Source organism: Psittacula echo, assembly GCF_963264785.1.
Source record: "Psittacula echo genome assembly, chromosome: 2".
NCBI classification, from domain to species: domain Eukaryota; kingdom Metazoa; phylum Chordata; class Aves; order Psittaciformes; family Psittacidae; genus Psittacula; species Psittacula echo.
The window spans coordinates 22,694,519-22,709,244 of NC_137737.1; the positions used below are offsets into that span (position 1 = coordinate 22,694,519).

The following is a 14,726-nucleotide window of genomic DNA, read 5'->3' on the forward strand; positions in this document are numbered from 1 at the left end:
AGCATACAATTGTCAAGAAAGGCTTCTTCAGTTATCCACATTTAGAACGACATATTTTTGCTTAATCTGCTTTTAAACACTTCCAAATTGCCTGTACAGTGCAGAATAATATTTTCTTTGTGGGTGACTTGCAAAATAAATTGTTATTTTAGATGAGGAAAATTAAGTTTTCTGTACCAGTTTTCATTTCCAAGCTCTCTCCATATAGTCTATAATATACATAAAGCTAACTCCTCATGAGTGGAATCGCTCATCTCAGCTAAGAATCACATGTGCTGCTTTTAATTAATTGAAACAAAGGCATTTGAAGACTGCTTTTGCACATAGACATACAAGACAGTTTACATGCAAGGTAAAAATCTAATCCTGGAAAATAAAGTCTATGAAAATAAAATACCAGATTTAACTTATAATTTTTTTCAACCCTAAACTGCCTACCTTAGATTATTTACATGCTCTTTTGTTTGGATAGGTTACTTTATCTGTCCAAATAAAGGAATTCCTTACTTACTATTTCATACAGCATGGATATTATAAATCAACATATACACACATAAATCTAGACAGAACATCAACAGAGAACACATACTTGGATGTATACCTTCCTCACCAAACACCTAAAGTAATCACTCATGTTCGTTTTTTGTCTAAATGAATTCCCCCACTCACGAGATGCACATTCCTTCCTACAGCTTATCACAATCTAGTTCCCCACTTCTACACATTCAGCATTCTTTCATCTACACCAGAACAAGTTTTCCTCCCAGCTCAAAATTCACAGAGTGAAGATGTGTGTTAAGCTGTAAGACTGGCACAGTTGCAGTCAAAGTGGCAGCCCTGATCTTGTTCTGTTGCCAAGCCTCTACCTGATATCACCTCTGTCACTTCAATCCTGCATTATTCAGGTCTCCAACATTGAGAAGATTGGACCAGTAAGAGGACCACAAAGTATTTCACTGGACAGTGGTGTGAAGGATAGAAGATATAACAACTGTCTTTCGGCAGGCAAGCCATAGCAGTGAACAAATCCCTCTTTAGAACTATTGTGTCTGACTTACCAAATAGAGCCACAAACATTTCCCTCTAGCACTAGAATTATTCAGGAGTCATCACATCCCTGCAACACTGCTTTCTTAAGGGCACCAGAATCAGAAATTCAACAAGAGCAAGACAGAATGCTCCTTTGCCTTGACTGTTGATACACTACATAACTCAAAGCCTAGAAAATGCATTATGCTTAATAAATGTAAATAGTAACATATCGGGGCACTTATTTCAGGCCTGACCTCCATTCTACTGTATGACAAAAAAGAGGGGAGGGACACAATGACACACAGGGCACACAAAAACCCCTAAGAGTTCTCTGCTCAACGTAATAGCAAAAGAAAATGTAGGCGATCATAAAGAGCAAGAAAGGAGCACTGAAACAAGACTTTGCAACAACATAAGGGTTTTTTTCTCCCCTCTGCAGTACACCACAATATAGCAGAGGAAGATAAGACAGTGAAACTAACAGTATATGTAACAACTGCTACGCATGACAAGCATGTTCTAGGCCTAGCTTCAGACATCAAAGAAACAGCTCAGACAAAGAAACTGAAAGAAAACTAATTCCAAGCTTTAACCTGTGTCTACAGATAGACCAGTAACATACTACAGTTCTTGGGCACACTGTCATAACCAGACACTCTTCTTCCAAGCATTATACTGTCAGAAGAAGGGAACTCCTGTCTTGCTCCTGCCCAAAAGCCCTTGCTCCCAAATTGAAGCAACAGTTGAAGTTCAGCATACACCAATGATGGGCAGATCCCTGGTGCAGGAGAGACCTAGTTCATATTTCAGGTGTAAAAAAACTTACCCATAAATTTAGAAACCACCTAGTGCAGAATCCATAATGAGAGAATTATGACTGGAAAATACCAGGCATTACTCAAAAGAAAGGTTTTAATCCTCCCAAAACAAATCATTAAAAGCCAAGTCAAACTGAAAGCTATCCCTACATTACAATTAAGAGCATTTTTTTTTTAATGAAATGATGAAAGAAAGACAAGGACCTTTTAACAGAATGACTGGAAGGGAGAGGAGATGTTTTAACTGGGGGGGGGTTATTCTGTTTTCTTTTGACTGCTGTATATATTCTCTATTACATATACATCCTTTTTGTTAATACAAAAAAAATAAAATTAAAAAAACCACCAAAACCACACCATGCAACAACAACAAAAAAAAAAGTTACAAGTTATTTTTTAGGTAAACTTTGAAACTGCTGAGAAATGCCAATAGCTGAATTTAGAATATTTGAAAGGCTGCTATCTTTTCACTTACCAATATACACCTACAGTATTTATTCAAGCCAAGGATGAACCAGTATAAAACAAACATACACATATTTGCCATTCTGCTCCATTCAAGGAGCACACATCTGGGTTTTTTTTTTTTTTTTGCTGTTACTGCTTTTGTTGGGATTTTTTTGTTGTTGGTTTCTTTTTTAATTAAGAAAGGTCATATTAATAGTATATATTCAACTTAAGTTAGCATTTCCTAGAAATGAAATCCATTTCACAAAGGGCAGGAAGTTGGAAGTGGTGTCCAAAGCCTTCAGTATTTATCAGGAGACTTAGCTTTCATCTATCAGGCTTGTGTAGCTCTTAGGGTCAAGGATAAAGCCTTGAAAACATTGACAGAAGTAACTCATGAAGTACTGACTATTGGAAACACTTTAGCTTTGCAGGCATTACCATAGTATCAGAGCCAACACACTTCAGTGTTATTTGCAGTGACTTCACTTTCACTATAAAGAGGCATATTTATGAAAAAATAAAAAGTACTATTACTATATTAGTACAACAGCCTATTTTCTGTAGTCCGTAAACACACAAAGGCTGAAGAATTACTTTTTTTGTTCAGAGTTTTTCTAGCATTAGAAAATGCCATTATGTTTTTACCAATGAAAACTCCTCTAGTTACAAATCCATGCTTTTGTAACTAACTCTTAATACAACTTAACACTTTCGTGGGTGACCCTTGGAAATCATCCACCAAAAGTAATTAATATTGACCTCTTGGTCAAAACTCCACCTTACACCAACTGTTTGAGTGCAGAGCTGCAAGTTGATTCAATGAAATCAACCAGATGAAAAAAAATGTTCCTCAAAAAGTAACTAGTACATTTAATAAATCAGAGGTTATCTTGGTTTATTTTCAGTTCTATAATGATAAATAATCCTCCCAATAAACATGTTGGAATTACAGAATGGGTTGGAAGTGACCTTAAGATCACCTAGTTCTAATCTCCCTGCCATGGGCAGGGACACCTTCCACTAGACAGGATTGCTTCAAACCCAGTCCAATCCGACCTTGAACACTGTCAGGGATGGGGCAGCCACAGCTTCTCTGGGCAATCTGTGCCAGCGCCTCACCACCCTCACAGTGAAGAATTTATTCCTAATGTCTAATCTAAATATCCCCTCTTTCAATTTAAAGCCATTCCCCCTTGTCCTATGCCTACATGCCCTTGAAAGAAGTCCCTCTCCAGCTTTTCCAGAGGGCCCTTTAAGTACTGGTCAACTGTTACAAGGTTTCCCCAGAGCCTTCTCATGTCCAGGCTGAACAAACCCAGTTCTCTCAGCCTGTATACACTTGACAGCAGAGGTGCTCCAGATCATCTTCATGGCCCTCCTCTGGACTTCTTGAGCACACCCACATCCCTCTTGTATTGGAGGCCCCAGAGCTGAATGCAGTACTGCAGGTGGGGTCTCACCAGAGTGGAGTAGGGGGAGAGATTCACCATCCTCAACCTGCTGATCACACTCCTTTTGATGCAGCTCTGCATAAAGTTGGCTTTCTGGGCTGAAAGTACACACTGATGGACTGTGTTTGGCTCCTTATCAACCAACACTCCCAAGTCCTCCTCCACAGGGCTGCTCTGAATCCATTCTCCACTCATCCTTCAGTTGTGCTTGGGATTTCCTCAACCCAGGTACAGGACCTTGCATTTGGCCTTGTTGAACTTCCAAGAGGTTTTTGCTGGCCCACCTCTCTAGCCTCAGATCCCTCTGGATGGCATCTCTTCCCTCCAGCATGTTGACTGCACCACATAGCTTGGTGTTGTCAGCAAACTTCCCGAAGGTGCATCAATCCCATTGTCCATGTCACCAACAAAGATGTTGAACAGCACTCATCCCAGTACCAACCTCTGAGGAATGCCATGTGTCACTCACCTCCACTTAGATATTGAGCTGTTGGTCACAGTTCTTTGATTGCAACCATCTAGCCAACTCCTTAGTCACCAAGTGGTCCACCCATCTCTCTGATGATGCTCCATACCTCTCCAGTTTAGAGACAAGGATGCTGTGTGGGGCAGCATCAAATGCCTTGCACAAGTCCAGGTAAGTGATGTTGGTCACTCTTCCCTTATCCATCAGTGCCATGGCCCCACTATAGAAGGCCACCATTTAGTTTATGTACTCTTGTGTCCCCATCATTGGCAATTCTGCTTACTTATCAGCTAACCATTGCTAGTTACTTTTCTTCAGGTTCTGTTTCAGATAGCTGAAAACACAGATCACTTGCTCTTTGTTTCCATGAACATTTAATTCGCCTTGCTTTTAAAAGTAGGTGTCACCTGATGCTCATATGATGCATATGAAATTCAGCTGTAAGGTAAATTCTCTACCCTTCCTTTTCCACAACTGCATTTAATTATTTCTTAGTTAGCTGAACCAATGGATAACCATGCTGTTTAAATCAGAACCAAAGCTGAGCTATACATACAACTCTTTATCAAGATGTGATCACGAGGTTATATATATAGGATTTACTACTTTGAAACACAAATTAACATCCTACTAAGTTTTGAATGTTTTCTCATCTTTAGAACTAGACTTACTTCTGTTACCTTTCAATTGTTTAACTCAGTTTTATTAAGAAACCACTAACAATACAAAATACTCAGAAAGTAAGCATCTTAGTAGTTTCAACACACTAGTAAGGCAGAAAAAAAAAAAAAAATCAGGATACTTTCAAAACAACTTACAACCCAATAGCAAGTAGTTGCATATCCAGCAGATATATGGCAAGCAGATTGAAAACAGATGACTGAAACCATTACTGTCCCTAGGTCTGTACCTCTCATTCTCAAAGCCAGCATATGATATCTACTCATGAGCCATTGCGTGAACCAACATTTTTTTTCAGCCTGGCACACTAAACCAATCAATACCCACTGCCCCACCCATTTTAATGCCAGTTTTGTATGCCAGTGTTCTACAACTGACACTTAACAGGCCTGTCTTCAGAAACTGGCTCAGAAGTCCATTTTCAGCACTTAAAATGCATGTGAGAGAAAGAAACAGCATCCTACTGTTTTCTGAAAAAAACTGAACTGTTTTAACTAAAATCTCATTATTACCCCACAAATACTCTAAGGGGACAAAAATATTTTTTACTGCTTTTAGAGCAGGAAAAGTTTGATTACTTCCAGTTGTAGGAAACTGTTGACTCACCATAATTTAATCCCCATTACATTTAAGAATGTTTCATTAAAAATGCCTACTCACTGATTTTCACACCCGATTCTGCAGTTTTCTATATAAGCTGTAAAACTTTCAATTACATGGTCCAACCTATCTGGTAAAAACCTTGATTCTGAAGAGCTATCCAAAGGCCATAGTTGCTAAAGATCACACAGTATTGCAGGAAGGAGAATAATTTTAGCTTCTCTACTTCAGCTGTTCCCATAGCTAAACTGTCTAATTTCAAGTGGCCCACCTAGAAACTTGCTCATTTTTTAATATACCTTTCTACACTGTCAGCTTCCCAAAATGAAAGAGAATTACCAACATAAAACACAGCAATTAGAGCCACAGTAGTAGTCTATCATCACAATATACAGGATTTGTTCACTCCAGTAATACTCTTCATATTCTTTTCCAACAGTTCAAAGACTTAGAAAGACATAACTGAAGAACAAGTTTGATATAATTCTCTTCAACAAGACTTTTTAAAAGTTCTGAACTCTGTAAAGCATATGCATCTGATTAAAGATGCAATCACCTCACCATCTCTCTACCTAGATACACCATCTTCTGCTTAACCATTACAGAAGTTACCCCCTTTTGAACCCTACGCTGAGCAAGAGAACAGCATGGAAGTTATTGATTGGCTGAACCAGACCCCTTCAGGTCATCTTTGCTCCTCTTTCTTCAGGTCTTACCAAAACTAGAGAGCATCCACTCTTGCTACAGACAAGGAGCACATCCCTCTGCACTGTGAGTCAGGGCTAATGCTCTCAAAGGCCTGTAAGTGGTTCAAAGGAATTCACCAGTTCTACAGTCAGTTATCGCCCCCTCAAATCTTACTACTTCTGACCAGTCAATGAAATGGAGTAAAGAAAAAATATCCAACATGAGCAAAAAAACACAAACCCATCATTAACTAAAATAAAAACAAAACTTAAAAAAAGCCAAACAAACCAACCAACAAAAAAAACCAAACAAAACCCCAAAAAACCAAAAAAAACCACAACAAACAAACAAACAAACAAACAAAAAAACACCACAAAAAAACCCACCACACCCTCTTGCCCCTGTTACAACTACAACTTCTGGAAGATAACAAAGTTAAATTTCAAGACAAAATACCAAGCACACAGCTCCAGCCCCCTGAATATCTCTGCAAACCTCCTCCTTACCCATCTCTGAAACTTATGAACTTCAGGTTTTCAGATAGGTGGGGAAAAAAGCCAGAATCAAGACATATCCCCTTTGGTAGTCCACAAAGACTTTTCTCCAGCATCAAGAGGCAGTAACTGCAACTTTTATGGGAAGACAGACAGCCCACACCTCACTTCAAACCAGCCCTACCGACCCACCCGCTGCCCCCAAGGCAGTAGGTTCCTTCCTATCCGTTTGCTCAAGGACTAACAACATCTTCCCTACAGGCCCGAGGGCCCCCCAAGGATGCAAGCTCCTCTCATGCCAGGCCCACCACAATCGCAAGTCCAGGCTGTCTTCTCCCTCTACCTCCACTCCCTGTACCTCGGACCCCTCCACCGAGCGACTCTACAGCTGTTCCCCTTTCAAACCAGCCGACAGTGTCTTCCTCGTTTAAAAGCCAACCCGCGCTCTTCACACACACACTCAGGGGGCGCAAAAAGAAATAATTATGATTTAAAACAGCAAACCCCACTAGCACCAAAACACAATCCCACAACTTACCACCCAAGTCAGTCCCCCGCTGCCGCCACCACCGCCGCCTCCTCCAGACGTTGCCATTTTCTACCCGTTTCTCCTCAGCCGAAGCGAGGGCGCAAGGAGGCAACCGAAGAGGGCCGCCACCGAGCCTCGCAGCACAGCGCAGCAACCAGCAGCGCGGCCGCCCTTCGCGCTTCGCCCCGGCTCCTCAGTCACCGCGCGGGCCCTCACACACGCACACCCCACACAGGCACCCCGACAGCTCCACACCCCCTTCGGCCCAGCTCCTAGTTCATGTCAGCGAGCTCAGCTGAAGCGAAGGAAAATAGTCCGCTGAGATAGGCTCCCAGGGGCAGGAAAGCGCAGAGCCGAGGGAGGAAAGGCAAGAGAGGGCCCGCGCCGCCCGCACAAAAGCGCCCTTCCGCCGCCCGCACTCGAACTCGAGGCCGGGAGGCAGCGGGCGGGCCCGGCCGGGCCTGCGGCTCTCGCTAGTTTAAAGGGACTGCCGGTTCTTTTACCTCACGGCGGCAACAACAGCCGCCGCTACCGCCGCCGTAGCGCTGCTTCCCTCCTCCTTCTCCTCAGCCCCGGGCCCTCCCCTCAAGCAGCCACAAAGGCCCGGAAAATAGATTAAGAATAAAACCTCCCCTTCGCCCGCGCACCCGCACGCTCGTGCCCGCGCAGCCCCCACCCCCCTCACACATACACGCCGACACCAGGAGCTGGCCCAGCCCTCCCTCCTTCCTCTCCTCTTCCCGACCCGTCCCGGTGCCACTCCTCCCCGCTACTGCCACCACCCGCGCTCAGACAATAAGTACGCAACCCCCGTCCGGCATCAGCGTCGCTACCGCCTACCGAGCGCAACCGGCCCGGGGCCCCTTCCCCCTCCTCCCCGCGCCCTGCAGCCCGAGCCGGACCGAGCTGCCAATCATGCGCCGGAGGCGGCCATCCTGGGAGGGCTGCTGACCAATCGGAGAGGCGGAAGGAGCGGCCGCTGTGAGACGTCACTACGGGTGGCAACAGGGAGGGAGCCGTGCCGCCGCGCGGGGGCGCTGTGAGGGCGGGAGGGACCGACAGGGAGGAACAGGCGGGACAGCGCCCGCCTTCCCACAGGGAAGCTCTTCGTGCGGGGTGCGGGAGGCACGGCCGTCCCTTGCCCCGAGTCTTCAAGGGGATGCTGACACGCGCGGGTGGGGAAGAGGTGGTGCTGTGGATAGGAGAGGCGTCCGGAGCATGGTGGAACCATTAAAGGATAGAGCTCTACCCGTTTTCAGTCAGCTCCGACACCGATCCAGCCTCGTCTCCGCGGTTGTGCCCTAAGGGTGTTCCAGCGGGATTGAAGTCCTGATGCTCCGGGCAGGAGTTTGTTGATAAACCACTGCCCTCTTCTGGGCTGTGGTAATCAGCATGGGAAGCTCTTCTCTCAGAGGCCTCAAAGAACTTTATTCTGCTACTACCATGAATGCTTTCAAGCGCCACCACCGTGTTGAGCCTTTTTTCTATCAGCAATACATTGAATTACTCTACGGTCGCATACTATTGTGCAGGTTGTGCAAGACTACGTGCTCAAAGGTACTGCCAAAGCATGATGCCTCTCCAAGTCACCCTCTGGAATTGCCTGCCTCTCTCAGGAGAGAGCCTGGACTACTCACTTTGACTTCAGATGTAACTTCTAGGCATGTAAACTTAAGTGGGATAATCTTTCTGTAATAGCATCATATCAGTGAATGAAAACCAAAAAAGACTCCACCTTTGTTGGTTTTAACACTGTTAGTAAGCATAAATTCTACTGTGTTCCGTACAAGCCCTGTTCTAAAATATTTGCTGTTTTGAAAAGAAATATCCTGTGGTGTAACTTAGCATCTATTTCCTAGTCCTAAATGTGTATGAAGCCCCAAACTCATGTTATTTTAGGTATGAGCATGAAAAATATCTACAGTTTAAGATACCACCAAAAGTAAAACGTGTATGATGGTAAATATTATGGTCATAGATTTCTGACAAGCTTAAAAAAATGTTTCCCAACATGCAGCTTCTCAATCAGTAACTTTCATTTGCAGTGTAAAATGCAAAGGCCTGTCTCGTCCAGCCTGCTCAGCTTCTTGAATTATTCCCAATGTAAAATCACAAAAGAAGGGATTAGCAGGAGCCCTGCATCTGAGTTAGTATACAAATTGGAATCTGAAGGGAATTATTTTGACTGAGTAGTAATAAAGATTTTCCCTATTGCAAAATGCTTTTCCTAAGAAATGAAGGGATTGGAAATGGAGCAGCTGCCTTTGAGAAGTCAGTTGTAACATTCAACTATGCCTCTAGGGAAGGATCAGAAGAATTTCTAGTAAATATTGCTTATTTAGCATAATTTTACTCTGCCAGTTTCTAAGGAACCTATTAAACTAATATCTAAGTGCTGCACAGAGATTACAGAAAATAATGGCTGCTGCCTGGAAGGGACAGTAAGTTATCTGTTCTACCCCAGTTTTATTGCAGACACATGAACGTCTGAGCTGTAGGCTGTGTTTTCTTCCACTTTTGGCAAAATCAGAAAAAGAGTGTTTCTTGCAGAACAAGAATGAGATAACACTTGCAGGGCTCTGCCTAGTGCTTAAGAGTTTTGGGCTTGCTGATTAGAATGGTGTTTGGGTTTTTTCCAACTCTCAAATGTATATGTAGGACCTGTTAAAATGATTCATATATAGTGAACCAGGACTGCTGCAATGAGTATCAGAAGGACCGGAGAAAACAGAATGAGTGCGTCTGTTCAAAGCTTTTTGCATGGGTAGAGAACCATTAATGTATACAGCAGAAATAGAACAAATCACAAATATTAGCGTACTATGTTCTCATTAGCTCCAACAGTTTAGTAAATAGGTCATTCTTAGTGTGGGAAGTGTGCCTTTTCTAATCATTTATCCTGAGCCAAGTAGGAGACAGCAATCTACCTTGAAGACAGCCAATTCTATATACATTAGAGAAGGACAGAGGGAGTTTCTTTCTTCCTGGCAGCTGCTGATCTGTGAATGTGCATGGTTAGACTTGTTCAGCCTATGTATGATGCCGAAGTAAATGTAGGTGGCTATGCTGATGTTCCTCCAAGCATTTTTAGTCTTCTTTTAAATTCCTTACACTACAGCGTACATTCCACACTTTATAAAGTATAAACAGATGTATATAGTATAATGTATAAACAAACATTGTATATTTTAACATAAAATGTTTATTTTTTGAAAAAAGTTCATATTCTACTTGGAATATGGACTATTTATATATTTTAAAATAATGTCATCATAATTCAGTTCTGCAATTGTGAAAGAGCATTCAGATTATTGAGTGGGCTTGTGGTAGTACAATATGGCAGTTACTAACATACTCATACTGCCTTGATTGTGAATGAATTTCAGGCCATTGTTCTAAGGCATTTAAGAAGAAGTCTACCCATTGCTCGATCATCTAAAGATATACATTTAGCCAGGTCATGTGTATTTATACAACTGTATCTCAAATACTTTGCTGAACTAGCAAGAGCACATGTTAGTGGCTTTCTGTGGGTGTACACTGTCAATGCCTGACACTGTCATCTGAACTGTGCCCAGGGCTTACCCACCTGCCTGATGTATTCTTGGCATGCTTGTCAGTAGCTGTTACTAGGGTTAGATGGGCCAGAGTGGTCTCAAAAAACATCAGGACATTTTCCATTTTAATCCTCCAAGAACAACATGATGGTCTGGCATAGGGTTTGGACCTTATTTACCCTCCAGTTATTCCCTTGTAACTAACCTGTTAATTGCTGTGTCACTGCTGAGGCATGGAGAACTTTCCAGCTGTGAGTGCTGCTGGCAGGGTGCTGTTGGGGAGAAGGTGCAGCAGAAGCCCAGGGTTAGCAGTGGGGACCGCAAGGCCCTGTGCCTGGACTGCCCACTGCATGGCTGGGACTGTTGTACTGGTTCATTCAACTTTCTTCTGAACCACACCACCTTCTTTACTGCAGAAGAGGCAGGTTTTGTTAGAGACTGTCACGCTGGACATCATGCTGCACTCTCTCCTGAACAACAGGGAAGTCATGTCACTTTTAACATTAAATATCTGTGACTCCTGGAGCTTTAGCATCCAATTCCATCTAGTCTTCTCACTGTCAATTCAGTCTTAAACTGTGACATACTTTCACTGAGCAGCATAAACAGGGTTGTTAAGGCAGGAGCTGGTTATAGAAACTACACACACTTGTATTGAAATTCCTTGTCTAGGAAAAAGCTTCCTTGTGCAAGGGACCACACAGGACAAGAGAAGGTGCATGCAGAGCTAAAGCAAAGGAGGCTGAGCTGGCTCTGCTCAGGATGAATTCTCATTATGAATAAAATTAACATCTATGCTAGTAACAACTGAGATTTTTAAATGGTTGGTGGCAGTGAAAAGAGCTACAAATGCTGAGCAGGCAAGACAATGGCAAGAAACAGAATAGAGAAGGCAGTAGTTTCAGAGATCTGTGCTGAACATACATGGTATAGAAACAGCCATCAGCCAAGTTATACTGAGCTGAGAGGCAGGTTGCTGCAATCATTTGGAGGCTGGGAATCATGAACTTTGTTGTGGTGGTGTTAATTAGCACTGAAAATGCAAATAGCCACCAGGGTTTTGGACATGCTGTGCCATGCCATTCAGAAAATCCCCGCCTCCATTGAGCTCAGGGTGATGAAAACAATGAAGCATGCTAGGCTTTTCTCACTTGGGTAGCTTTTGTGTGAGTTAACCACGTATCCCCTTTCTTCCTGTCCCTCTGTTCCAGCTCCCCTGAAATGGAGCTCTCTTTCCAAAGAGGAATATCTTTTTGGCTAACACATGCAGGTTTTTTTCCAAGCAGTTCACCCAAGACTCTTTGGGAGAGAAAATGTGAGTGATGATTCATTTTTACCCAGCAAGACTCCTCTTGCTCATTGAAGGTCTGCATTACTAGTATATTTCTCTAGCCTTCCAGACTGAAATTTATGATGGATCTAGAGTGTGTATCAAGACTTCTTTCTAATAGCAGAAAGCCATGCCTACTCATTCCTGGGATGATAGGAAGGTGAAGGAGTTGTTACTATACAAGGCATGCGTGGACATATTGAATCTGTGGGGAAAAGTGATGACTGATATAGCCAACAGAGAAGCCCACTATTTTGGAAAGTATCTAAACAGATCATATCTGGCTCTCTTAAGCTAAAATTCAGTCACTTCTGATACATTAACTCCGGTTTGATATATGATTAGTAATTACATGGGGGACGAGGGATAGAATCATAGAACCATAGAATAGTTAGGGTTGTAAGGACCTTAAGATCACCTCGTTCCAACCCCCTGCCATGGACAGGGATGCCTCACGCTAGACCATGTCACCCAAGGCTTTGTCCAACTTGGCCAGCTTTCCTGCATAGCTTCATTTTACCACCAGTTTTGACTGGAATCTATGACAACTGGGTCAGGATGTGCATTTGCATTTCCTTTCTTAAAACTGAGCTGTGTGGTTCTTGTGGTAATGCAGGAAGAGGAAAGTCTCAGGAAAGAGCCAAGACAGGCAGATGGTTACAGCCTCCACTTACAGCCGATGAGGTAGAGCATGTCATTAAGATGTGTCCAGAGCACCCACATAGCTTATGCTGAGGTCAAAAGGAAAAAGAGGAGGAAACCACAAGTTCTGGAATATTTGGATAACTAAAGATCTGAGGCAAAGATCAACAAAAGAGTTGAATGAATAACTTGTGAACATCCAACTGAAAGAAGACTGGGGGTAGGCACACACGAGGACAGCAGTGTACTATACATCTGAGCACAGAAAGTGGGGAAGACAAAAAGAAGGAACTACCAAAAAGAAAAGTCTGGGCTACCTATGAAGAGTCCAGTCAAATACAGAATAACAGAACCACAGTCAGACAGTTTGAAGTGACCTATCAAACAAATTAACAAACACCCCTTTCGAGCAAGTTTGCGTTGGTAGCTTGAGTGTATACTGGCTCAATGCTTTGAATCACTAGACTATGATGATTTTGAATTGGTACTGTATGCCCTAAAATTTGAATTACTGTTTTATAGCCCAAAGCACAGGAAATGTGCTTACTGTGTGCTTCTGGCAATTACAAAGCAGTTTAGAAGAGGAAGTTTATACAATAATGTTCTATTTGTGAATATTCTTTTCTAGCTGACTTAAGCTGCTTATCTTCCCAGTAACCTGTTTACTAAAAATCCAATTTGCTGAAATGCATTGTTTCAGACTACCTGTCACTAGGCAATCCTTGGGCTTCTGGGAATAGATTTTTTCAGAAGTCTTTGAGAAAGTAATTACAAAAATCAGATGTATACTGAAACTAAAAAAATAAATAAAACAAAGAGGGTTGTACAGCTGAACTGGTGAAATGTATATAAGACTCAGCCACCTACTTAGTCTTAAATGTAAGCATTATCTGAACTTATAGCTCCCTAACAATAACTTTTTTCAGATCAGCTACCCAGCAATTTCTCAGGTGGCCTAATTTGTAACAGAGCTCAGCAGCAGCAGTTCCCATTTATCTCAATAGTTGTGTAATTCGACAGCTTGGATGATTAGACAAGCGGTGTTTAAAAATGGTCACTGCTACTTGCCTCATGCACTTTAGTAAATTCTGGGTCTTGAATGTTTCTCTCCCAGATATCACACAGCTGTCCTCTATTATTTGTTTCAATAGTGGTGTTTCTGCCTTGCATTTTATTCTTGCTATATTTATTAGGAGAATGGGTAAATAAAGTAGCAATTGCAACAAATTAAATATGGTATTATGTCTAGGTTATGGTCTCCTGCTCTATTTTTATCCACATAACAATGCTTACCCTCACTTTCTACTGCCTTCTTTATATTGCTCCCATTTAACTCTATGGAGTCTTCACTCTACTTAGTCCTCTCCTGTTTTTATTAAAGAAAAGTAAGAACACATTACCTCAGTCTTTAGTTGAAGTAAAAACATCCAGATCGATGGTTCTTATACATACCTTGCTGGCAATAACTGTAGCCACCATTGGTAGAGGCAGCAGAAGCTGCAGTTAGCAACAGCTTTCTGGATCAGCCAGGACATTGTGTTTGACTACTCAGAAATTATTCAGGCAGTGCTTTGCTATGGCACACGTGTATTAGAATTTGTGAATCTCAGACTAGGTTATCTTCAGTCCAGCAAAGCTTCCAAGAACATCTTTTCTGAGCTGGATCACATCATTTCTTTCTTAGATTTAGGATTCCTGCCTGTCACCTGTGAGAAAGAAAAACAATCTTCTGAGTGACTCTGAACATATGTGCTTTAACACTCAGTGAATGAATTTTGATGTTCTAGAAGAAAGCTTTTCATCTACACGATGTGTAAAAAGTAACTTGGTTTCAGACATTTATACCTGTGGGGGTTTTAACCCAAATCATATGGAAATAATGTCCCCATTATTCTACATATTTCTTTTTGAAATCTACTCTGCATTTAACTTGTAGTACAGTGAAGTGTTCTTCATTGATGCAGTTCTTTCAGAATATTCCTGCATTTC

General features: G+C 42.3%; 2 protein-coding genes across 3 annotated transcripts in view; both read right to left on the reverse strand.

Annotated features, from left to right (window-relative positions):
• The window catches only part of TOP2B (DNA topoisomerase II beta), a 62,970-nt gene extending 55,064 nt beyond the window's left edge, over positions 1-7,906 (reverse strand). The window contains exon 1 of the mRNA XM_080611858.1: positions 7,218-7,906. Within this exon, the coding sequence (XP_080467984.1) occupies positions 7,218-7,274 (57 nt within the window). The 5' untranslated portion in view covers positions 7,275-7,906. The remainder of the gene's footprint in view (positions 1-7,217) is intronic.
• A 1,557-nt stretch (positions 7,907-9,463) lies between these two features.
• NGLY1 (N-glycanase 1) overlaps positions 9,464-14,726 on the reverse strand; it is a 38,668-nt gene continuing 33,405 nt past the window's right edge. The window contains exon 14 of one of the 2 annotated variants that reach the window (XR_013956310.1): positions 9,464-14,443. The gene's annotated coding sequence lies outside the window, so the exon portion shown is untranslated. The remainder of the gene's footprint in view (positions 14,444-14,726) is intronic. The other variant, XR_013956311.1, reaches the window with a different exon arrangement.